The sequence below is a fragment of the Neofelis nebulosa genome, chromosome 1 (assembly GCF_028018385.1).
Source record: "Neofelis nebulosa isolate mNeoNeb1 chromosome 1, mNeoNeb1.pri, whole genome shotgun sequence".
In the NCBI taxonomy this organism is placed as follows: Eukaryota; Metazoa; Chordata; class Mammalia; order Carnivora; family Felidae; genus Neofelis; species Neofelis nebulosa.
Genome location: NC_080782.1, coordinates 81,427,919 through 81,454,606, shown reverse-complemented (window position 1 = coordinate 81,454,606; position 26,688 = coordinate 81,427,919). Strand labels below are relative to the sequence as shown.

General features: G+C 39.1%; 1 protein-coding gene across 5 annotated transcripts in view; it reads right to left on the bottom strand.

The window, feature by feature from the left end:
• The window catches only part of ERAP1 (endoplasmic reticulum aminopeptidase 1), a 127,746-nt gene that overhangs the window by 10,148 nt on the left and 90,910 nt on the right, over nt 1-26,688 (bottom strand). For all 5 annotated transcript variants that reach the window (XM_058726489.1, XM_058726474.1, XM_058726480.1 and 2 more), the window contains 10 exons: nt 24,549-24,683; nt 17,378-17,498; nt 16,489-16,643; nt 16,028-16,141; nt 14,281-14,412; nt 11,256-11,387; nt 11,034-11,105; nt 9,085-9,239; nt 1,672-1,751; nt 893-1,076 (listed from right to left, as the gene is read on the bottom strand). In XM_058726489.1, coding sequence (XP_058582472.1) covers nt 893-1,076; nt 1,672-1,751; nt 9,085-9,239; nt 11,034-11,105; nt 11,256-11,387; nt 14,281-14,412; nt 16,028-16,141; nt 16,489-16,643; nt 17,378-17,498; nt 24,549-24,683 — 1,280 coding nt within the window. The remainder of the gene's footprint in view (nt 1-892; nt 1,077-1,671; nt 1,752-9,084; nt 9,240-11,033; nt 11,106-11,255; nt 11,388-14,280; nt 14,413-16,027; nt 16,142-16,488; nt 16,644-17,377; nt 17,499-24,548; nt 24,684-26,688) is intronic.

Here is a 26,688-nt window from a genome sequence, read left to right as displayed (position 1 = left end):
ACAAAATGAACCATGAGATCATGACCTGAGCCAAAATCCAAGAGTTGGGCACTTAACTGACTGAGCGCCCTAGGAACCATTTCCTTAAAAGCCATTGTCATAAGGCAAAAAATTAGAGAGAACACTGTCCTTAACAACTCAAAGATCATTTGGTTAGTCCACATTTTATGAGCATGTTCCATACAGCTGCTGTGAAGTTCAGGTTTCCAGTTTGAGGGTTGGGGGGAGAAATTTTTTAATAAAAGAGTCACAATGCAAAAACTTGGTACTGAGCCACTTGGTCTTCTAAGAAGGTTTCCAGAATGTGAAGGACCCAGCAGGGCAGAAACCTCCCGTATTATATCAGGGCCAGAAAAGCTGCAGGACAAAGGGCTTCTCCAGAATGTTGATCTCCTGATTTTCTACACCCTTTTGCATCAGTCTGAGTTGTTAATGAAAAACATCAGGGGCACCTGGGTGGCTCTGTCAGCTAAGTGTCTGACTTCAGCTCAGGTCACGATCTCGCAGTTCATGAGTTCAAGCCCCGTGTCAGGCTCTGTGCTGACACCTCGGAGCCTGGAATCTGCTTTGGATTTGGTGTCTCCCTCTCTGTGCCCTTCCCCTTCCCCTGCTTACATTCTGCCTCTCTCATGGTCTCTCAAAAATAAAATAAAAACATTAAAAAAAAAAAAAAAGATTAAAATACAGGTCACTTCCTTTACCTTACTCTGCAAACACAGACACATGGCTAACCATGAGACTAAAAGCAACCTTGGACTGTAAGAAGAACTTAGGGGAAGACACCTTTCAACTTCTAATTAGCAAGTAATCATTTTCATCTTCAGAAATCAAGCATTCAAATGCTAACAGCTGCTTTCAGAAATAAACCAAGACCCTGAGGAGTTTGTATTACCTGACAAGCTGAAATGCATTGTTAATGAGACTGGCCCGATCATTGCTGCTGATTGTTGTATGTGCTCCTCTTAAAAGACCACTCAAAGAATCCCATCCATCATCCTCATAATGCACAATGTAATAGCCATTCATTCCAACATTAAATTTGATCCATTCTACCTCTTCTGGGAGAATGAGCACATCTAGAGCAAATAAAATAAATCATAGTTCCATTTTCTCTCTTCACTGATGAAAGCTCTTCTGATCAGAGACTGGACAAAGAAACTAAAGGGAAGTTTAATATTGAACAATTTTAATACTGAAATGAGTTTCATATTGAACACATTTATTTTAGAAACCATAAAAGCCCATTCCAATAGGTAAAAGCCAATACTAGCTTGAGACACCATTTTTTTCAGATTTACAGATCTAGGGGAAGAATACAGCCACATTTCAGGTCATACATACAAAATAATCCAGCAATGTTAACAAAATAATAGGGAATTTTCACTAGTAAGCCCTCCTACTTAGCATTACATAATTCAACTGCTTTAATCTTGGTCTGGCAAGATTACTGGCTTTTTGACACAAGAGAATATTTTGAACCTTCTATCTTCACTAAAATTGAAAGCCAAAGATTTGCTTTCAATAAAGGTTTTGAATATATTGAATATATTGAATAAAGGTTGACCTGGTCTTTCAGTTTTAACCAAGATAAATGGTACAACAAACTGAGTACCTAAGTCTTACACATTTCCAGTTTCTTAACTTATCCTGGTTATTTCTACAAGAAGTTACCTGTTTTTGTCTTCAGCAAAAATCTTTGGACTAAGTCTGATTTGCTCGTAATGAATGTCAATGGAACATGCCACAGGTACCTTCAAGAAAGGATGCATTATTTGTTGACTTACTTCAACAGTTATTAAATCATCTATCATATGCCAGACACTGGCTAGTTTAAAAGATGGTACCAAAACTATTACAGCCAAGAGGTCAAAACAACACCAGCCTGTTTTCCTGCCTTGCAAGGGATGCCAGCTCGGGCAATGTTCATTCTTCTTGGACTTCTCAGTAGAGCTAGGAATTTGAGCTCCAGGGAGCCCTGGCATCCTTTGCAGTGGTTGGCTGGCTGGAACTCAGAGGTCCTACCTTAAAAACTCTGACCACTATTAATGGAATAAATTGCCATCATGTGGCCCCTAAATAATCTGTTAAGAATACAACATCACTTCTGTAAAATTCCTGCCAATGATGCACAACCTGAATCTCATCATGAAAACAACAGAAAATAAAAAATGGAGGACATTCTATTAAGAAAAGTGGCCTGTACTCTTCAAAAATGCCAAGGTCAAGAAAGAAAAAAGTTGAGGAACTGTTTAAGGAAGCAAAGAAAAAAAAAACACAAAACTGAATATGGGTGACAATACAATGTGATCCTATATTAAATCCTGAATGAGAATTTTTTTTCTTTTGCTATATAGTATTATGACAACTGGAAAACTGAAATCAACTTTACAGATAAAAGGATTATATCAATTTCATTTCATAAGTTTGATAATTATAGTGTGCTTACACAAGTCAACATTCTTGTTTTTATGAAAATATCACACTGAACTATTTCAGGGTACAACTACCTTCAGCTAAGAAAAAAATACAAGCTCCTCTGGATCCAGGAGGGCAGCATAGGAAGATACCAAACTCACTTCCTCCTGTGAATACACCAAATCTATACCTACGTATGGAGGGCACCTGTTGGGATGAGCACTGATGTTGTATGGAAACCAATTTGACAATAAATTTCATATTAAAAAAAAAAAACTATGCCTACATATAGAACAACTCCTCCTGAAAAAGAACGGAGGGCTGCCTGAATAGCTTCTGCACAACAAATGACAGAGGGACCACACAAAGAAGGCAGAGACAGAGACAAGATAATAAAAGGAACCCCAACCTAACACAGTGAGGGAAGGATATTACCAAAGGCTCCACAGGCAGACTTGCTTGCCCTTGGAAATGACAAATAGAAATCTAAAGGACAACTAGATTATAAGTGAAGAAAATCCAGTGACTAATTCTAGAGAATCTACCAAAGAGTGGGGAAATTTCTAGAACTCTCTGCAGTCATAGGCTCTGTTGAGCATCACTGTTTATATTCCCCCTAAACCATGATATTGTGGACAGGAGCTGGGTTCAGTCACTATAGCCAGCTGGCTAGAGACACCCCAGCAAGTCTAAGGACCCTAGCCCACACCAGCTCCAGATGTCCTGCTAGGGTGGCCCCAGAACGGTACCCTGGGACCCTCCTGGCTTATGCCCACTCTAGCCCCAGCCATCTTGCCATTGGCAGCCTTAGGGCAGGGTAGCCTAGGACCCCATGGACTGCACCTGTTCCCACTCCAGGTCTACACATTCCACCAGGGCTGCATCCCCTCCAACTCCAGCTGTTTCTCCAGGGTGGCCCAGGGAAAGAATGCTCCAGAACCTCAAGCCCATGCACACTCCAGCTCCAGCTATTCCCCCAGGGCAGCCACAGCACAGAATGTTTGGGAACTCTGGGCCCATTCCCAACCCAGCTCCAGCCATCCCACCAAGACAACCTTGGTGCAATTTGCCCTAGGACACTCCCCGCCATCCCACTTCAGCTTCCGCTGGACAGCCAAAACCACTAGGCACACACAATCTACACAGGGGATGCTCTCGTGTAAGGCCAGTCCATTAAAGACCAGGAGAAGTAGCTCTTCCACCTAACTCATAGAAATATACATATGAAATGAAACAAACTAAAGAAACAGAGGATTATAATTCCAACAAAAGAAAATGAGAAAATTCCAGAAAAAAAACTCTAATGAAATACAGGTAAATAATTTACCTGATAAAGAGTTCAAAGTAATGGTCATAGAGAGGTTCACTGAACTAAGGAGAAGAATGGAAGAACACAGTGAGAACTTCAATAAATATTCAGAAAATGTAAGAAAGTACCAGATAGAAGTCACAGAGCTGAATAACAACTTAAATGAAAAATACAATAGAAACAGTCAGCAGCAGATTAGACAATACAGAGCAGATCAATAATCTGGAAAATAGAATAGTGGAAATCACCCAATCAGAATAGCAAAAAGAAAAAATAATTAAAAATGAGGATAGGATATAAGGGACCTGTGGTGCAACATCAACTGACAAACATTCACATTATAGTGGTCCCAGAAGGAGAAGAGGGAAAGAAAGGGGCAGAAAACGTATTTAAACAAATAATGGTTAAAACTTCACAATGCTGAGGAAGGAAATAAACATCCAGGTCCAAAAAGCACAGAAACTCCCAAACAAGATGAATCCAAAGAGATTCACACCAAGACATACTATAATTACAATGTTAACAGTTAAAGAGAAAATATTAAAGGCAGCAATATAAAAACAAAATGTCACAAAGAAGAGAAACCCATAAGACTATCAGCTGATTTTTCAGCACAAACTTTGCAGACCAGAAGGGAGTGACAATATATATTTAAAGTGCTGAAAGGGAAAAACTTAAAGCCAAAATAACCCACCAAGCAAGGTTAATATTCAGAATAGAAAGAGACAGAAAGAGTTTCTAGCACAAGCAAAAGATAAAGGAGTTCATGAAGACTATCCAACATTATAAGAAATGTTAAGGAATCTTCTTTAAGAAAAAAACAAAAGGCCATAATTAGAAATAAGAAAAAGAGAACTACCAATCTCTCCAATCTCTACCAATCTCTACCAATCTCTCTAATTGGTAGATCTCTACCAATCTCTCTAATGAATATAAATGCAAATATCCTCAATAAAATATTAGCAAACCTAATCCAACAATACATTAAAAAAAAATCATATACCACCATCAAGCCAGATTTATTCCCAGGATGCAAAGGTGGTTCAATATTCACACACTCACACAAAAATTAACATATGTCACATTAATAAGAGAAAAGATAAAAACCCTATGATCATTTCAATAGATACGGAAAAAAACACTGAGCAAAGTACATCAATCCGTGATAAAAAACCATCTGCAAAGTAGGTCTAGAGGGAACATGCCTCAATATAGTAAAGGCCTTATGTGCAAAACCCACAACCAACATCATACTCAATGGTAAAAAACTGAGAGCTTTTTCTCTAAGGTCAGGAAAAAGATAAGGATGTCCACTCTCACCAGTTTTATTCAACATAGTACTGGAAGTCCTGGCCACAGCAATTAAACATAAAGAAATAAAAGGCATCCAAATTGATAAGGAGGAAATAAAACTCTCATTATTTTCAGATGACATGATACCATACATAGAAAACCCTGAAGACGCGACTAAAAAAAAACTACTTACTAGAAGTGATAAATGAATCCAGTGAAGTCACAGGATATAAATCAATGGACAGAGATATGTTACACCTCTATACACTAATAATGAAATAGGAGAAAGTGAAATTAAGAAAACAATCTATTTACAATTGCACCAGAAACAATAAAATATCTAGGAATAAACTTAAACAAACAGGTGAAAGAGCTGGACTCTGAAAATATAAAACACTATTGAAAGAAATTCAAGACAATGGAAAGAAATGGAAAGACATTCCATGCTCATGGAATGGAAGAATACTGTTAAAATGTCTACAGCACCCAAAGCAATCTACGGATTTAATGCAATTCCAATTAAAATACCAATTGCATTTTTCATAGAGTTAGAACAAACAATCCTAAAATTTGTATGAAACAAAAGATCTCTTGAAAAAAAATCTTGAAAAAGAAAAACAGAACTGGAGGTGTCACAATGCCAGATTTCAGGTTATATTACAAAATGGGAGTAATTAAAGCAGTATGGTACTGGTATAAAACAGTGTTGGGAAAACTGGACAGCTACATGCAAAAGAATGACCTGGGCCACTTTCTTTCACCATACACAATAATAAACTCAAAATGGATTAAAGATGTAAATGTGAGACCTGAAACGATAAAAATCCTAGAAGAGAGCACAGGCAGTTGCCCACAACAACATTTTTCTAGATGTCTCCTGAGGCAAGGGAAATAAAACCAAAAATAAATGATTGGGACTACATAAAAATAAAAAGGTTCTTCACGGTGAAGGAAACAACCAACAAAACTAAAGTGCAACCTACAGAATGGGAAATATTTGCCAATGACATATCCAATGAAGGGTTAGTATCCAAAATATATAAAGAACTTATAGCTCAACGCCCAAAAAATGATCCAATTAAAAAATGAGAAGACATGAACAGACATTTCTCCAAACAAGACATACAGATGGCTAACAGACACATGAAAAGATGCTCAACATCACATATCAGGGAATTGCAATTCAAAACTACAATGAGATTTCACCTTACACCTGTCAGAAGGGCTAGCATTAAAAACCCAAGAAACAAGTGTTGGCAAAGATGTGGAGAAAAAGGAATCTTTGTGCACTACTGGTGAAAATGCAAACTTGTGCAGCCACTGTGGAACGCAGTATGGAGATTCCTCAAAAACTTAAAAATAGAACTACCCTATGATCCAGTAATCACAGTAGTGGGTATCTACCGAAGGAATATGAAGACACTAATTTGAAGGGACACACGAATCATAATGTTTATAGCAGCATTATTTACAATAGCCAAATTAGGGAAACAGCCCAAGTATCCATCAAGAGATGAATGGATACATGAGGCGCCTAGGTGGCTCAGTCGGTTAAGCAGCCAACTTCAGCTCAGGTCATGGTCTCGCGGTCCGTGAGTTCGAGCCCCGCGTCGGGCTCTGTGCTGACCGCTCAGAGCCTGGAGCCTGTTTCGGATTCTGTGTCTCCCTCTCTCTCTGACCCTCCCCCATTCATGCTCTGTCTCTCTCTGTCTCAAAAATAAATAAACGTTAAAAAAAAAAAGAGAGATGAATGGATACAGATGTGGTGTGTGTGTGTGTGTGTGTGTGTGTGTGTGTGTGTGTGTGTATGAACATTACTCAGCCATAAAAAAGAATGAAATTGTGCCATTTCCAAAGATGTGGATGGAGCTAGGGAGTATAATGCTAAGTGTAGTAAGTCAGTCAGAGAAACACAAATACCATATGATTTCACTCATATGTGGAATTTTTTTTTTTAATTTTTTTTTCAACGTTTTTTATTTATTTTTGGGACAGAGAAAGAGCATGAACGGGGGAGGGGCAGAGAGAGAGGGAGACACAGAATCGGAAACAGGCTCCAGGCTCCGAGCCATCAGCCCAGAGCCTGACGCGGGGCTCGAACTCATGGACCGCAAGATCGTGACCTGGTTGAAGTCGGACGCTTAACCGACTGCGCCACCCAGGCGCCCCACTCATATGTGGAATTTAAGAAACAACAACAAAAAATGAAGAAAAGAAAAAAGATAGAAACAAACCACAAAGTAGCCTCTTAGCTATAGAGAACAAACTGATGTTTACCAGATGGAAGATGGGTGGGGGGATGGGTGAAATAGGTGATGGGGAATCAAGAGTACACTTACTATGATGAAAAGAAAAGGAAAAGAAAAGAAAAGAAAAGAAAAGAAAAGAAAAGAAAAGAAAAGAAAAGAAAAGAAAAGAAAAGAAAAGAAAAGAAAAGAAAAGAAAAGAAAAGAAAAAAATAACAAGAGTAGGCAAGAATGTTGAGAAAATGGAAGGATCCATTAGAAAAGAAAAGAAAAAAATAACAAGAGTAGGCAAGAATGTTGAGAAAATGGAAGGCTCCATTTTCCTATTGGTGAGAATGTAAATTGGTGCAGTCACTATCATAAACAGTATGTAGATTGCTCACAAAATTAAAAATAGAACTCCAATATGGATCCAGCAATTCCACTCCTGGGTATTTATTCAAAGAAAATGAAAACATACATCTGAAGAGATGAATGCGCCTGTATTGTTCACTGCAGTATTGTTTAATCATAGCAAGATACAGAAGCAACCTAAGTGTCTATTGATAAATGGATGAAGAAGATGTGGTGTGCGTATGTCTCTACATATACAATAGTATACACATACACATATATACATACACACACACAGTGGAGTATTAACCATAAAAAAGAATGAACTCTTTCCATATGCAATTAACAGACATAGACCTAGAACATATTATGTCAAGTGAAGTAAGTCATACTACAGATAAAGACAGATACAACTAGATTTCACCTATATTGTAATCTGAAAAACAAAACAAACAAAACAGAAAGACTCATAAATAAGGAAGCAGGGGGTGGAGACAGGGGATGAAATAGGTAAAGAAGATTAAAAGATACAAACTTCTAGTTATAAAATAAGTTAAGTCATGGGATGTAATTTACAGCATAAAGCATATTGTCAATAATGTAATACCTTTATTTAGTGACAGATGGTAACAGGACTTATCATTGTTATCATTTTGTAATGCATAAAATACATTGAATCAGTAGGATTTACACCTAAACTACTAGGATATTAATTATACTTCAATAATACATGTTATTTAGAGACCATATAAAAGATATAGAGAGTATATTTTTTTTAACTCTTGGGTATTTTGGATTACACATGGAAAGGTTTTATCTTAGGTTGTATATACATACTTTGGGTTATAACTGTAAAGACACAGAGGAGAAAGGGGAGGGAGGAGAACAAGAATGATAAAGCAAATGTGGTTAAGAGTTAACATATATGTTAACCTGGGTAAAGAATCTTTGTGTTCTTCTTGCAACTTCTCTGTAAGTGTGAAATTATTTCAAAATAATTTTTTTTACATACGGCCTATCAAGAGTCAATCAAGTTGCCACATCTCCTTTCCACTGATGTCTCTCTGAAGTGTTAAAGCTAAACAGGTCCCAGGATCTAACTTGGGCTTCCAAAAGAGATCTGAGTCTCTCATAATCCCCAGAAGTCACCTAAATGTTTATGCCCTCAGTGAAAACCCAAATGCCAGGCACTAATGTAATTTAGCAGTGGTTGCTTCAAGTCAGTAACTGGAAATTACCGTCCTATCAAACTACACAATGTGAGAATGTCAAAATAATTACATATAATCAGCTTTAGTGAGATGAACCAAGGTTTAAAGCCACTGTTATCCTTTTGGGAAGACAGTGTTGTGTAATCACCTTTATAGGATACATAGCTTTCATCGAAATATTTCAGCATCTATTAAGAGCATTCTGAAAAATAAGGTTTCATCGTACAAGGCAGGTGGTACCTAGGCAACAAAATGAGCTTTTCTCTATGAATGTTACCCAGTTTCTGAGGCGTCATCAGGTCCTTTCCTGTAGTGCTCTTGCTTCATGTGTACATTCCTCCCTCTCACCGTGATGGTTATCAGGGGAAAGCCTTTTTGCAGCGTCCACGTGTTCATCATGGTTTTCACATCAAGGCCTTCCTGACGCCAGTGCTGATTTATACACAGAAAAAAACCAACATGTGACCACTCGCCCAACTCTAATAGAGAACCCAAGCTTGCGCTCACAGGGCTTACTTCCTTTGACAACCTCTGTGAGGCTTTTTCCTCATCCCTTCCTTGGCTCATCAGACCCTGTCCTCCTTCCTCCCTTCCCCACACTGCCTTCTGCCATAGCATTCCCACTAGAGCACTGATTACTTCTTTTCATTCTCTTCCTCTATCTACATGTGTAGGTCATGTCTTGAGAGCATGTATCTGGTTCTACCAGGCATACCTTGGGCTTGCCACACCGCACAAAGCAGGCATGGGAATGAAGGCAGAGAAGGGAGACAAAATGGCCAGGCATTCAACACCTATATATCATTACTGGCTCCCAGAGAAGCAACGCGGGGCGGGAGGAGGCAGAAATCATCAGTCAACAGCCTGTACTTCCTAAGTGGTAGCATCAAGATAGTCCACACACAACAGTCATAAATTCAAAGGAGAATACATTTTTGATACTAAAAAAGCTTCTGGAAAGAGCCTAAATGCCCATCAATTGATGAATGAATAAAGAAGATGTGGTTTATATATACAATGGAATAGTACTTAGCAATGAGAAAAAATGAAATCATGCCATTTGCAGCAACATGGATGGAACTGGAAGGTATTATGCTGAGTGAAATAAGTCAGCCAAAGAAGGACAGATATCATCTGCTTTCACTCATATGTGGAACTTGAGAAACTTAACAGAAGACCATAGGGGAAAGGAAGGGGAAAAAATAGTTACAAACAGGCAGGGAGGCAAACCACAACAGACTCTTAAATACAGAGGAAAAACTGAGGGTGGATGGGGGGGTTGGGGAGAGGGGAAAGTGGGTGATGGGCAATGAGGAGGGCACTTGTTGGGATGAGCACTGGGTGTTGTATGTAAGCCAATTTGACAATAAATTATATTAAAAGAAAAGAAAGATAACACTCAAAAATAAAAAAAAATAAAAAAGCTTCTAAAGATATTTAAGAGCTAGTAAAAAAAGACAAAACATGCTACATAACAATCTAGAAATTACTGAATAAAGCCATCTCTAAAAACCAAAAGCCAAAAAAATTAAAATATGGTGAATAAAGTTTAGTTGAATCTGTGGATTTAACCTCCACCACCTAGGAAAATATTCCACAAGTCCAGATAAACAGACTCACATTGTTTTGTGACTCAAATATTAGGAATTCTTTACAGTTAACAGTTAAACACGTGAATTAAATCTAAATTCAGATCCCCACTCTGTAATTTACTAAGCATAGGCTTTTGGATTCCACATTCCCAATCTGTTAAAATAGAAGTAAAAGTACCCCACTCATGGTCTTATTCTGCAAAGTAAAGGAGGTAATGTACCTAAGTGCTTATTAGCACTTGCCTGACACATAGTAAGCTCTCCAGAATGTTCACTGCCCTTATTTGTTGTTTCACAAATGAAGACCTATGGAAATGATCCATATAGCCTGACTGATACAGACCCCGTCTACCATAGAAACATGCCATACATTCACTGCTTTACAGAGAATGAAGCTCAACAAATTAGTACCAGTGATATGTGTTACCCAAGAATGCTATCCAACTCCCTTGTGTAGATAGTTCTCACAAGAAATTATAAAAGACTGTCGGTCTGGTATAGTTTAAACACAATCTTTTGTAGAGAAGAATGACAGAACGAAGGGCCTCAAAGAGTTTGGCACAGAGGTTTCCTTCAAAGAATGCGGACTCAAAATATGGGCTTAGGGATAGCATGTAGAGATCTAACAACTTACTGAGGATGAGGATGAATGTGCACCCCTGGAGCAAAAGCCATCCATTCTTTGTGTGTCACCGGCAGGACAAATCTGAAAACCAAAAATAAACACATCATTCTCAGTTCTGTAGAAAACACTCATGATTCTGCTCAGATGGATTAATATGGTATAGGAAAAACAAAACAAAACATGATAATAAGCCTGTGGATTCCGAGAATAGATAAATAAAACCATACTCACACTTGCCAGACTATTCCACAGGTCCTCATTTTTTGTGTTTTTATAGCTATACTTCTGGAGATACTGTACAATACCACTTTTAAATGCATCAGCACTGAGATAATCCCTTAGCATATTCAGAATACAAGCTCCCTGAAAAGACAATGTCAAGCATGGTTATAGTTTAATCATCTAACCCACCATCACACTTTAAAAAAATTTTTTTTAAAGAAAGTAGGTTAAACCTAAACCTGTCTAGGGAGGGGATTGAACAGGACTGTTTTTGTTCTTTCTCAGTCCACTAAGCAATCAAGTCTCCCACAGGACGAACTAACATCATGGCCCATTCCCATTACTCACAGGTCAGCAAACGGTGCAGCATCAACACTGAACCCTGGACCACCACCTGCCTTCCCCACTGCCACTCTAGTGCAGCAGTGGGGGCAGAAGGTCCAAGAGGTAGAAGCAGAGGTACCGGTTAAGGAAGGGAGGGGAGCGCAGACAGCTGGAGCATAGAAGGCAAGAGTAACAATGAGAAAAGAGAATTCCTACACACCCTGTGTTCCTGGGTTAAGAGCTCTTTTCCCCTCCACCCCCATTCATGTGGATTGTAGATCACAAACTCAAATGCCTCTAATGGATAAGGGACATAAATGAGGGAATTTGTTCAAGGGTAAAAAAAAATTTTCTGTTTAGGTTGTTTCTTCCCCTCCACCTTTTTTTTCAATGTAACTTTCTAATTCCCAAGAACATCCTTCTTCTCCCCTCAGACCCTTCAATTCACTTCCTGTATATACTATCTTCTCTTAAATCTTTTTTCTAAGCAATAATGATTCCACTGACCCTGAAAGCCCTTCCTACTTCCTTTTCTTCCTAGAAAGAAATCACCCTTTAAGAAGTACAAAATCTCCTTTTCTGAGAGAATTTCTTGTATCTTCTCAAGACATAGACTGTCCCTTTTTCTGTGGCTCTAGGGGATGGTGAGGATAACAGGCAAAGTCAGGACCCCTGAATATCGACATGGAGTGCATATCTCTGCCAAAAGAATGGATACTTTTTAAAGTTTTTATTGATGGGGCTCCTGGGTGGATCAGTTAATAAGCTTCTGACTCTTGGTTTCTGCTCAGATCATGATCTTACGGTTGTTGAGTTCGAGCCCCATGTTGGGGCTATCAGTACAGAGCCTGCTTGGGATTCTCTCTCTCCCTCTTTCTCTGCCCCTTCCCCACTCACACTGCTCATTCTCTCAAAATAAATAAATAAACTTTTAAAAAACACAAATATTTGAAGTTTTTATGGAGGTATAATTTACATGTAACAGTTTCAGGTGTATAGCGATTAAATGTTTGTATATACTGTGAAGTGACTACTACAATAAGTCTAGTTAACATCTGTTACCACATAGAGTTACAATTTTTCTTTTGATGTGGACTTTTAAGATGTACTCTTAGCAACTTCCCAATATGCAATACAGTATTATTAACTATATAGTACCATGCTGTAAATTACATCCCAGCGACTTAAAGGTTTTCTAAAAATATGTACCCTTTTAACCCCCTTCACCTACTGACAACCACCAATCTGTTCTGTGAAAGGTGAAGTTTTTTGTTTTTTAAGAATATCACATATAAGCAAAATCATATGGTATTTGTCTTTGACTTATTTCACTTAGCATAATGCTCTCAAGGTCCATCCACACTGTCCAAAGGGCAAAATGTCATTCTTTCTTGTGGGTGAATAATATTCTGTTGTATATACATATCACATTTTTCATCCATTCATTCATTGATGGGCACCTAGCTTGCTTCCTTATCTTGGTTATTGTAAATAATGCTATAATGAGTATGAAGGTGTGTATTATCTTTGAATTCGTGTTTTTGTTTTCTTTAAACACTCAGAATTGCTGAATCATACGGTAGTTCTATTTTTTAATTCTGCACAAAGAGCAATGGAGCTGCCCTACACGTGTAGTTCTATTATAAATATATAATGTGTGTGTGTGTGTGTGTGTTTTTCTTTTAGAGGCAGAGAGTGCGGGAGCAGGAGAGGAGGCAGAGAAATAGAATCTTAAGCAGACACCACATCCAGCATAGAGCTAGACACAAGGCTCAGTCCAACAACCGTGGGACAGCCATTAATTGAAGAGACTCTCCTTTTCCCATTGTATATTCTTGGCTCTTTTTTCACAGATTAAAAAAATAATAATAACCGTATGTGTGGGTTTGTTTTTGGGTTTTCTAATTTGTTCCACCAAGTTATGTACTTGTGTGTTGTTTTTATCTCCCTGAACTACTTATGGAAATATTGAAGAATACCGTTCTGTTTACTACAAATAAAACAGCCTAGTACAATGATAATGACCTTCTCTGCCCATTAAAAACAATGGAAACAGTTGGAAATGGAAAGAGAATTGGAAAAGCATCCTTGATCTCATGAAGAAGGAACTATGACTTTATCTCCAGGTTGCATTGCCAAGGGAAATTACCCAGGTTCCATGTAACCAGTGTCATAAGAATCCTTTTTTTTTTTTCTTTTTCCTTGTCCAGAGAAGCCAGATATCAAGATTTTTATGTAAAATTTCCCACTAGACGTTAGCAACCATTTCCAATTCTGTATTAAACACACTGTATAGGACAGTATTTTGCAGTTCAACAATATAAACCATTTTTGAAGGCAGTGAAAGGCAAGCTACATGGGGCATGGATTTTTGCCTGGTACAACAGTTATGCTCAATCAAGACCTATTTGTTGAAAGATAAATAAAAGACAAAGTTATTGTAGACCATGGATTTTCACTTTATGACAGAGTAAATGACAAACTGACTATAATATAATCTTTAGGATTACAAACCAAACTTCAAGTTAAGCCTTAAAGAGTCAAGTTTAAGTTTAACTTAAAGTTAAGCCCCTGCCAGCATGGGACAGCATAAAAAGCATTCCATCTGGGTTGTTCCTTATGGAAAGCCACCCTACAACCCTCTGTCATCTCTCCACCAAAGTCTTTATAAGTTTGATGTCTAAAATGTACCCTTATAATCCATTTTTACCTTTTCATAAGAAACTTCATCAAACATTTCCCGAATCTGAGCAGGATTCTCTACAGCTGTCGACACAGGGTGTGAAGAATTTAATGCGTCTACCTCCATCACATCAAAACACTTGCCAAAGAAATAATCCTCCTATTGAGACAAAGACTTGATTTATTTTTAGATAAAAAATATGAAAGGACACATGTTTTATCTGGGCTAGACAGAATTGCAGTTTTCTAAAGAGCATCCTAGAAACAATTTTAGGTGAACATTTTAGATTTTGTTCATCTTAAATGCCTATCACTTTAGAAGACAATTTTCTCTTAACTTAAAAATAGAACTATCATTCCTATAGTCAAACAGTGCCAAAAAAACAAACTAAAATGTGTAGTGATTCCAACATCTCCAATCATCTTATTTTAAGGCAAAGAAATTTAATTTTTTTTTAATGTTTATTTATTTTTGACAGAGAGAGACACAGAGCATGAGCAGGGGAGAGGCAGAGAGAGAGGGAGACACAGAATCCAAAGCAGGCTCCAGGCTCTGAGCTGTCAGCACAAAGCCTGACACGGGGCTCAAACTCACAGACCGTGAGATCATGACCTGAGCTGAAGTTGGACGCTCAACTGACTAAGCCACCCAGGCGCCCCATAGAAATTTAAATTTAAAACTATGTGGTCAAAAAAAAAAAAAAAAAAAAAATGGAGGACAAATTCCAAATATAATCTAATTTCTTAGGGCATATTACTTAACAGAATAACATACACACATCATCATTTTTATTATTAAGGCATATGTGGAAATGGGAAAATATTTATGACCCATTGTAGTACAATAGTTATATAGACATTACAACTATAAATTATGTGTACAGGAAGATGAAAATAAGAAGTTAATATATGCCTAGGTCAAAATTATAGTGGGGTAAAGGATTGTTTGGGGGATTTTGTTTGTTTTTAAAGTAAGTTTCTTTTTTAGCTTTACTACATGCGATTTTCACAAGTTAAACACCTGATTTTTAAAATAAACATGTAGGGGCACCCGGGTGGCTCAGTTGGTTAGGCGTCCAACTTCAGCTCAGGTCATGATCTCACGGTCTGTGAGTTCGAGCCCCGCGTCGGGCTCTGTGCTGACAGCTCAGAGCCTAGAGCCTGTTTCTGATTCTGTGTCTCCCTCTTTCTCTGCCCCTCCCCTGCTCACACTCTGTCTCTCTCTGTCTCAAAAATAAATAAACATTAACAAAATTTTAAAAAATTAAATAAATAAATAAATAAATAAATAAATAAATAAATAAAATAAAATAAAATAAACATCTAAAGGTTCCAAAGCATTAAGTTTGGGACTCCCAAGTGTAGGCTCATAAATAAACAAGTGTGCAGTTACCTAAAACAAGTAGAATTGGATTTGATTTGACAAGCAGGATACTATTGAAATAAAAGCAATCTGTACATAATCCTTCAGAGAGGAACCTAATGGTTGAGGAAATGATATGCAACAGACAGGCTGTCATTACTTCTAGCTTTTTTATAATAAGGGAGGATAAGATTTAACATAATTTCCTAACAATCACATATTTGGAAATAAGCAACCCAGTTAGGAAATAAGCATTTGTGTTACCTTTCAAGTTCACTAGCATTTTAGAAACCAGATTCTTATCTAAGTTATCAGGGAGTTATTAATATTTCCATGAATTCTATAATCAAAGACCAGCAACACTGAACAAAACAGCAGTATCAATTTGTAAAAATAAGCAAATACTTCTTACAACTTTCAGTTCTGGATGAGTCACAGTGACAGACACAAACTCCATAAACTTCGCAAATCCCTCATTTAGCCAAAGATCATTCCACCATTCCATAGTCACGAGATTCCCAAACCACTAAAAGGAAAGTACTAGATTATTCATACATTTCTACAGAGACTGGATTATCTACACAGTTACAGACATAAGGCATTCAGAAGGAAAGATTTCGTATGTGCAATGTCAGCATATAAGTAACATTTACAGAATTTTTTATCAAAATAAGAAGAAAAACCTTTCGACATTCATTTTAAAACATGGGACCTTGGGCTTTAAAAGAAATCATTTTTCCTATAGAAAAAAAGACAAAGTAAAGATGAATCGATACACTTCATGTATCAATATGAATAGTCTTTTAAGTCCCATAAAAGCAAAATAGATGTAGTTTCACCACAATTTTTAAAAGCATCATTTATCTTGTGTACCTGGTGGGCGAGTTCATGGGACACAGTCAAAGTAATGCCAAGCTTATTTGATGCAGAAGACTTTTCAGAATCAAACAATAGAACAGATTCTCTGTATGTGGTCAGTCCCCAGTTTTCCATAGCGCCACTCTCAAAGTCAGGAATAGCAGCAAGATCTTGGAAAGGACACAAAAATGTATTAACAGTCCCTAAACTAGACATTGTCCAAACACACTAACTTTCAGAATGGATGGGTGTAGGGATCAAAAGAAAAGAACTTATCACAACCTAGAAAAAGAGGCTCAGTGATTCAGGGTTGCTCTGCTGTTGCCTGACAAAGTCAGATTGGGGCCTCGGGCCTTCTGACTCCTCTTCTAACTTTCTGACAAGGAATTCAGGGATTGGATACTCTTAGTAATAATTTCCTCAATTATACACTTGACTTTGGATGCCCTCGACTCCCATACACCTAAAATCTCAAACGAATAATAGTTTTAAAAGCCCATTTAAGAAGGAAACTGCAGATTTTCCTTACACTGTGTAAATGTGTTCATTAAGAAAAATGTATTGAGCACCCTCTCTCTATTTCTACCAAATATGTGCAAATAATGAAAAAGATGCAGCTTCTGCCCTTTGCTGTCTGCCCACTAATACAACTGAGTTTATCTTTAAGGTCAGAAGGTAAAATTACCACCATGACATGTGCCTCAGAAATCTTATCAAGATCTGCTCCTGCTATTATTAGAAATTTACTGTATAGATTAGGGGTGAGAAGGAGCAACCTTCTCCTGCCAGAGGTCTAGGACTTGAAGGGCTGCTGAGATACCATGGGAATGCCAATTACGGGGATATAATACATAGCTGAGGTCATTAAATGCCACAATTTGAAATAATCTTGCAAAATTTCTACCTTGTTTGGGTAAGGGATATGGAATGCTGAAATAATCCTCATAAAACTCTAGAAGAGTCACTGCAGCATCCAGTGCATAATCTGCCTGATGTATCTTGTCTGGCACAGCATATATGGAAACCTGAAGAGAAAGCACAGTTAGTTACTCAAATGCCATGGTGGCTTCTCTCCACGTGGGGAATAAACTTAGGAATTCTCTGAGCTTGTACCCATGGGTTAACAAGGCATAAAGAAATAGGAAGCCACAGGATGAAAGCACCCAAGATTTGGTAACCAAGATTAGATATTCAGGGCCAAACCACCCCAATTTACTACAGAATCAGAAAGCTGCTTTCATGGGAAGGAAGGTCCAGAATAGGTAAACAGGTAAATAGGGCTGTTACCCAGCCCTAGGTAACAGGTATATAGGGCTGCTGCCCAACCGCAACAGGCCGAAGTTGCCCAGAGGGGAGCTTATTAGCAAAAGAAAGGTACCTTGATGTCCCTGAGGTAGCATGCTCTCACTCTCTTGTCCCCTATGCAAGCTAAGATAAACAGACAAGGCCCCTCATGCCTGCCATAAACAACCAGCTGCCCAGCACCAGGACTTTGCTTTGTGTTGACCAAAACCCCTAACACTGCATATCTGCAAAACCCCCTTTTCCTCACACCTGTGAGTTAATGTTCATGGTTTCACCGCCTCTTTGTGCACATCCATCACGCTTTTAAGCCTTCTGATTCTAATAAAAACACAGCAAGGACCCTTACTCAGGGTTCTTGTCTCCTCCCAAACGTTAGCCTCTCTCACATTTTAATCCTGCATCCCGATTTCTTGCTGGAGAAGAGAGAACTCCAGACCCTAAGTCTACAACAGATGGTGACCCAGGGCTGACATGGCCAGAAGGCGGTGCAACTCAAGGACTGTGGAATGCCATGGACCGACTAAAGAGCTCCAAGAAAAACGCACCAGATTACAATCTCTTCCTGATGAACTAAGAGAAAAGCAAAACTATATTAGGATTTGCTGCCGCGGAACTTTGGAGAGATTTATTATGGGAGACTCCCTAACCCCAGAGCAGAAAGAGTACATTCATATTTTACAATCATTGGGAAAGGTGGCTGGCACTATCTTCACTCAGAAAGCACTCCTTGAATTATGATTACCCAGCAACACTGCCTTTGGTTCCCAAAACAAGGAACTTATGATCTTGATATTTGGGAGCAAGTAGGGAAAACATTAAAATCTCAGCATTCCGAGGTGGCTAATGTCCTCCCCTGAGGTAATCCTTACTTGGTCCATTGTCCATACTGCCCTTCTCCCATTGAGTTCAGACGATGCATATAAAGAATTACCCAAAAAAGAGGAAAACTCTAGGCTTTTTTATAGTCAGCCTGTGCCTTCACTGCCTTTACAGCCAGAAGATACACACCCTCTCTCCAAAGGGGTGGGACGATATCGAGCCTCAAGAAACCTCACCGACTGGTTCTGATAAAGTCCTCACCCCAATGCAAAAGTGCATTAAGAAGCCCAGAAGGCTGGTGAATTCCAGGTGTTTCCCGTTGTCGGGCAAAACGGGCAATACGTCCGTGAAGGCCTGCTCTTTCAAATAGTAAAGGAATTGCAGAAATCAGTTCAGCTGTATGGCTCCACAGCCCTTTTACGATCTGCATTTTAGAAACTATTTGTGGCACTATTCCATGTGTGCCTAGGACTGGGGCTCTCTTATAAAAATCATTTTGACTCCAGCCCAGTATGCTGTCTATGCCCAAGAGTTTCATGACGCTTGTGTAACTCATGCTATGCAAAACTTTGACGCTGCTATTCCAGCGTCTTTTGAACAACTGTCCAGTACAGGACAATGTTCCCAACTAAGGCAACAAGCTCAGCTTCCAATCATTGTCAGCAAAACAATGCACTAAAATAGTATGGCTTATTTTACACAGGCCGTCTCTTTTATTTTATTTTTAATTTATTTTTTTTGGGACAGAGAGAGACAGAGCATGAACGGGGGAGGGGCAGAGACAGAGGGAGACACAGAATCGGAAACAGGCTCCAGGATCCGAGCCATCAGCCCAGAGCCTGACGCGGGGCTCGAACTCACGGACCGCGAGATCGTGACCTGGCTGAAGTCGGACGCTTAACCGACTGCGCCACCCAGGCGCCCCAAGGCCGTCTCTTTTAAAGGGGACTCTCTCTCTCTCTCTCACTGTTACTCCCAATATACTCTGGCTACTCTAACTACACGTGGGGGTTTCTCCCTCATTCATTTCCTTGGTCAGTGACTACGATAATCAGAGCCAACTGTCTCTGGTTAGTCTACCTCAGGATGGAGGTTTTAAGGAATATTCCCAAGCAACTGCCAAAACTCCTTTTGTCTTGGGGAACTTCTCTGTCTTCTCTGGCCTGACATAGACTGCCTAATTCCACAAGTGGAAAACAAAACAAAAATCTGTATCTGCTCATCTATCTGAGCTAACAGGCTTTAGGACCACGAGAACTCTTTCTCTACCCTCTATGCCTTTATCTGCCTTCAGGCCAGCTGTGGGCACCTCACCCTTTAGGCCTTCCCTTCCCACTCCTCAGGGTCCTGCACCAACTGGGATGCGACCTGCATATCTGGCTCTTCAATGCCTCAGGCAGCATCAACTCTTCCTCCTAAGAGCAAAAAATACCCCCTTAGACTAGGGCCACCCACTTCAGAATTCCTCACTGGTTCCACGGGAAAAAACTGACAATGGTAAACTTTTAAGAGGACACAGATAAAATGTAATTAAGACAGACATGTCTTTTAAATTATCAAAATTAAATAATAAAACTTTATTCTACTAAGGTTCACTGAAGGTCAAATAAATTCATGTTATCTCTTTTCCAATTTGTCAGCCAAAGGATGACTTAAAGTAATGGTTAACTTTGTCTCATAGTTTTCATGGGTAATTGTTAAAATAGCTTTCAGGGTCTTTGGTAACCTGAAACTTTAACATTTTGCTTAAATGATAAATTAAATCTATTGAACATTTAGGCCTCTTCCAAATCAAATGGAATGGTAAAGCATTGCTTACTAACCGTAGGTTTGTGCTTCTGGTTTCTATGACAAAAATACTGAGGACATTTAAATCTATTAAAAAGCATGCTTTATGCTTAATGGATCCATAAGTCTGCCACCTAAAAAATTTCTGTTGTAACAGATGGTTTACAATTGGTTGCTACTTTGTTTTCACTGGAGACTAAGGTTTCTAAGAGTTAAAATTCTGCTAAATATAATTAAGGCTAATGGAAATAAGGAAAGTAACTCAGTATATAAAAAAGTAAGAGATATGTAAGAAAGATATAAAAAATGAGCATACATTTTTGTTAAAGGTAATAAATAAAATTTTAACAAAAAGGGTAAAATGACAGGACAGCATGCCCTTTTTAAGTTGTTTTACTTAAGCCTTGGTTGGAATTACCCATTCCTTATAATCCACAAGGCCAAGAAATTGTAAAAGGAGCACATAGTATGCTCAAAAACATGTTAAAAAAACAAAAAAGGGAGAGATACCCATGGCTATCTACATTACAACCTCAGCTCCTTCTTGATCATGCTATGATTACTCTTAACTTTTTAAATCTTAATCCTCAAAGACTAACAGCAGCTGAGTGACATTCTTCAAAATCAGATAAACCCTCTCATCCTATGGTGCTATACAAAACCCCTGAAAGGGGGCCCACATGGACTGGACCCACTAAACTTCTCACCTGGGGTTGAGGAGAATATGTTTGTGTTCTTTCAGATTCTGGACCTCTATGGATCCCCTCTCTGTTGGTTGGTGAAGCCATACCATGGAGACCCCTGGATATCTTCCAACGAACCAGTACTTCCAGAGAATGACTCTTAATGAGCAGCCACCAGCCCCCCTTTTTCAAGATGGAAGAAGCCTCTTCATTGACTCCTCATCCTGAAGCCACTCCACAAACGCAACATAACATGAGGAAGCCTTAATCTCCTGTCCAACCAGGCCGGCATCCTCTTACAACACAATGGTATTGCATATACCCCTGACTCGCATCTGATGGCCATGATCTCCATCATTGACAGGAATTCGATACAGGTAACCCTGATTCTTCTCCTTGTCCTCATTTGTCCGGGCCAAGCTCAATATTCATATTGGGCTCATCTCCTTAACCCACCTATATTTGACAGCTTAACACTCCTAGATCTGGATATTCCTGTTAGCAATAATGACACTGAATTCATGGGAGGAGCTAATCTTAACCTGCCCTTCCAAACTGAACAAGAGCATTGGCTTTATATGCCAAGACCTCAATGGTGGCTTATTCCAGCACCTCCTATGTGTGTTACCAAACTTAGCAACCTATCTGCTTGTCTCAAAGTAAGAATCAACTGGCTTTTACATGTACAGACCAAAATCTCTAAAAGGCCAATTTTACCTTTTTCTCAGCCACAAGCTTTGATATACCTCAAAAAACAAACATATCTCACACTCCTAATGTTCTAGCTTGCTCTAGTCTCAAGTATTCAGACCACCCCTGGAATAATATTCCTTGGACAACCTGTTATGGAGAGACTGAGCATAATCTTCACTGGGGCAATTGGACCATTATTCACAGGGGTCCTAGAGGACATCTTGAAACAAAATATTCAAATAAGACCATATCCTTTGACCAATCTAGTAGACAGAACATTTTTTGGAAGGACAGAGGCTTGTCTGGCCCTATAATTTCTGCACATAAAGGGAAATTAAAAGGACCTGGCTTGTTAATCTTTGGAAGCTAGGCCTTTCTTCACTCATACTGTTAGCCATGGTGAAATTTATGTAAATCAACATATTAACATAACTTGGGCCTCATGCCTGCCATAAACAACCATCTGCCCAGTGCCAGGACTTTGCTTTGTATTGACCCAAACCCCTAACACTGCATATCTTCAAGATCACCTTTTCTCACCAACACGAGTTAATGTTCACAGTTTCACTGTCTCTTTGTGCACAGCCATCACACTTGTAAGCCTTCTGATCCTAATAAAAACGAAGCAAGGACCCTTACTCAGGGTTCTTGTCTCCTCCCGGATATTAGTCTCTGTCTCATTTTAATCCTGTGTCCGCTCTCTTGATGGACAAGAGAGAACTCCAGATCCAGAGTCTATGACATCTCCACAATTGTATGGAAGGTGGACATCAACAGTTCCATTTTGTGGAATATGGTTGCCACTTAGGAAGAAAATTGGAAGTTCGATTTCTTGTATTAATGCCACCTATTTCTGACCAAGTCCCCTTCTGAAAACTACAACATCCTGGATAACGTAAACAAAAAGGTCTTTTTAAAAATGTTCTTATGGAATAATGGAAAAGTAAAGAAAACTTAAATGCCAAAAATGACTAACAGTAGGACCCTCCTAGACAGAAGAGCCCTGCAGCCAGCTTTTGTCCTGATGACACTAACCTAACACAGATGGACTTGAGCTTTGGTTTTCACAGCATTGAAGGTCTCAGGGGATAGAAGACAAAGTCCAGAGCCCATCCAAGGGGGGAAAGCCCAACAGAATATGCACCATGCATAAAGTTGAACCCTATAGGACCATACCCTTTCTGTAAAGATAAACTAAAAATAGCCATCCCCTTCCTCAAGGAGACTGCAAAGGGGAAAAATGCCTTTTTCAAGTCTTGGTACCATATGGGGGAGGTTGTGGGAAGTCCTGAGTGAATCAGCAAGTTAATATTCATGCTGGTTAGCAACTGGACTCACAATAACCAGGTGGCTCAAAAACCTGAAGCTAATAATTTGATTTAAAGCAGTTCATGGGCTGGTAAGGGCTCCCAGGCATCTGCCAGGAGCAAACAAATTCTCTGTGGAAGAACCCACCATCAACTCAGGTAGTGTAAGTTCAATATACACACAGGAACAAAACAATAACCAGCAGAAACAACAAATCACAGAATGAGACACGTAAAGACTTCAGATAGGACAGTTAACTAGAATATAAAACGTTTAATGTGTTTAAAGAAATAAAAGGCCTAAAAATACTAATATGTAAAAAGAATTCTTGGACCTAATTCCAATATATGTGTGTGTGTGTGTGTTGGGGGGTGTTACGCCCACACCTCCAAGCAGTTCTCCAACACCACCTGAGTGTCCCACAGTTCCACCTCGATTCTGACACTACCCAGAGATACACCAGATTCCACAACGTAAAGGTTCAGTCTTACAAAGTTGTCCCCACCCCCACTTCAGATGATATTCACAAGTCCAGGTTACCATCTGTGCTTCTGACCCACAGGCTACAGACTAGAGGTTGCAAAGACCTCCCCCTTAGGTTCGATTAATTTGCTAGGGCAGCTCACAAAACTCAGAGGAATATTTTATTTATTATAAAAGGACATAACTGAGAAAGAGATGTGCAGGGCAAGGTACAGGAAAAGGCACAGAGTTTCCATACCATCTCTAGGCAAGCCACTCTCGCTGAAATCTTCACACTTTCACCAACCCAGAAGTCCTATCTACTCAGGCCTCGGCGAAAACCAGCATAAATAAATTAGGCATCTTCAAATTAAAGCTCCTCTTCTCCAAAACAAAAAAACAAAAAAACAAAAAAACAAAAAACAAAAAAAAACCTATTTGCATTCAGAGCCCAACAACATATAATTGAATAGGTTGCTCCTTATGCAATGGTACCCAGAAAAGGGGCAAGTACTCCTTGAAACAAGATCTTTTCTCCAGTATTCCAGTATTAGCTGGCATAAATGCTCTCCCCAGAGTCATTTAATACTCCAAGCAGACTGCTCTATTTTACTTCCTACTCAAGGCCAGAAATCCTCTGCTCAGGTAGTCAGTGACATTTACTTCTAAACTGCAGGAAGCGACAGCCAGAGGCAACCTCAGAAAACACTGCAGGATCTGGTCCAACTTACACATTTTAAAGAAATATAAACTAAGTTCCAAAGGGAGCAGAGTCAAGGTCAGAATGCCTGCTAAAGGTGGAGCCAGGACCATGATGTAGGCCAGGCCAAGCCTCTCTGCATGTTTTTGTGTTAGAACTTCATTATAAATACGAGCATCTGTAACAATAGGATGCCAACCTTCCTGGTTTGGCCAAGACTCAGGGATGTGCCCAAAATGTGGGACTTCTAGTTTTAAAACCAGGACAGTGTCAGATCAGGACAAGCTGGCCACCCTATGTGACAATCACAGGTTCACCTTAATTCCACTCTTGGTCATCTTGCTAACAGACTTAAAATCTGAAATAATGAAAGCCACCAGGTAGGTGCTCATCTTCACAGTGACATCAAAATGGTCTTCTATGAGTCCTTCAGCAATAGTCACAGATTTAACCTAAAATCAGAATAAAATCAGCAAATAATCCAATTATCCAATGCATTGAAAACAGTTTATAAACAGAAATCTCCTTACCACCAGACATAAAAGTGAAAGTACATAGCACAATATTTACATAATTATTTTAAAAGTTCTCTAATACCTGACTATAATTTAGATATTAAGACCATTCTACTCAATTTTTTTAAATGGGATATAATTCACGTATCATAAAATTCACCATTTTGAAGTATATAGTTCAGTGTTTTTTTATTATATTTACAGTTGTGCAACTATCATCACTAAGTTTCTTTTCAATACCCCAGATGGTTGCAAACTAACTCATATCTGGTACATGAGGATTAATAATATGAATGGGACAAAGCAAACCTGAGATTTGTGGTTTCGCTAAGAGGTAGTCCACCTGACCATAAATACAGGTTTGAGAATTATCTAGAAATACAATGTCTAATTTTTTTTTTTCCTGTGGGAAAACATGTAACCATGTACAGCTTAAATAGAGCCTCTATTTTCGTAAAAAACTGAAAGTAACCCATGCTTGGGCCTGACATGGCAAAGCTTCCTCCAAACTCTGATTTGCTTCATTGGAATCAGCTTTCAGTGCAATCAGGGAGAAGACTTGCAGTGGGGTGGGGGTGATGGTGGTATAGTCTAAGAGGTCTGCTTCCAAAAAGGGAAGTGTAATACCTCAGGCAACACACAGCACTGGGGTGTGAGCTTGGAGAATGAGAACAAGAGGAGAACCAGCCTGGGAAATTCCATGTTTGCACATGCATTTTTCCTGAAACCTTATTTCCACCTCTATTTCGGTGCCCTTGTGCTTCTTTTTATCGTTTTTTTTGTTTGTTTGTTTGTTTTTTTAATTTATTTTTGGGACAGAGAGAGAGCATGAACGGGGGAGGGGCAGAGAGAGAGGGAGCTTGTGCTTCTTTTTAATACCAACCAACCACCAGTTATGTGTGTGTGATGGCCACTCTTTGCTCACTTAAGTCCTGACTCTGATAGTCGACCCAGGTTTACTCTGGAAAAAACTCCAAATTACCTCTTCTTTTTAAATGCCTTCTGCCCTCGTCAAAATTTTCATTCCTGAAGTTGTGCTATTTACTAGGAAATTGCAGAGGAAATTTTAATAATTAATTAATTAAAGTTAATTAACCTTTAAGTGTGATTAAATCTTGCCCACTGCCCAAACAATTCAATATTCCAATGGTATATTTGCTTTTCCAGCCACTGTAATGATCCTTTGAGACCCCATTGTCCTTCCCCCAAACTCCAGGTCCGCAGCCTGAGTTCAGGCTGATCCTATAAGATTTCTGCCAATGGGAGGGCTTTCCTGTCCAAGAGGCAAGATTACATTAGAGATTTTCCTCTCCTAGAGGTCTTAGATACCTATGGATTTAGCTCCAGCATCTTTGTGAAGCCTTTGGAGCTCCTAGCCTACCCCCTGAAAACCTACAAGTTTCTCCACCAATCTTTTTTGGTCATCAGTATTCCCCTTGATTCCATCATATCTCTGTGCTTTTTCTCTTAAAGCTGTGATTCTGTAATTAGAGAACACATTCCCATCCCAGGGATGGAATGTTAATTGGAACCACCATGTTCTCTATCTCAAATTTATATCAGAAAAACAGCACAATTGTTTCCTGTGTTTTCATATACAAATGTGGGTGGAGTAGACAGAAGTTCTTAGCTGGCAGAAATTTGCAGAAGAGTGCTCTTCACAGAACAGAGCACAGCCCTCTGAGGGGGGCTGTCAGAATCTTGTTTGAGGAAGGGATTTTTATGGTATTCAGTGGGGGGAGGGGCTCTACAGAGTTTTTAGAGTTGCAAGGTACTGTCCTAGATGCTGGCTGTGGCTCTCAGGTCCCTATGTGCTAAGATTTTGCCTCCTTGGTCAGCACAGGAAGGAGCTGGTATACCCTTGAAGACTCTCGGCCAAGTCAGTTCCACCTGAGTGTCATCCACAGTGAGCTCTCTGAACAAAGCCTGCGTGTGCTCTAGG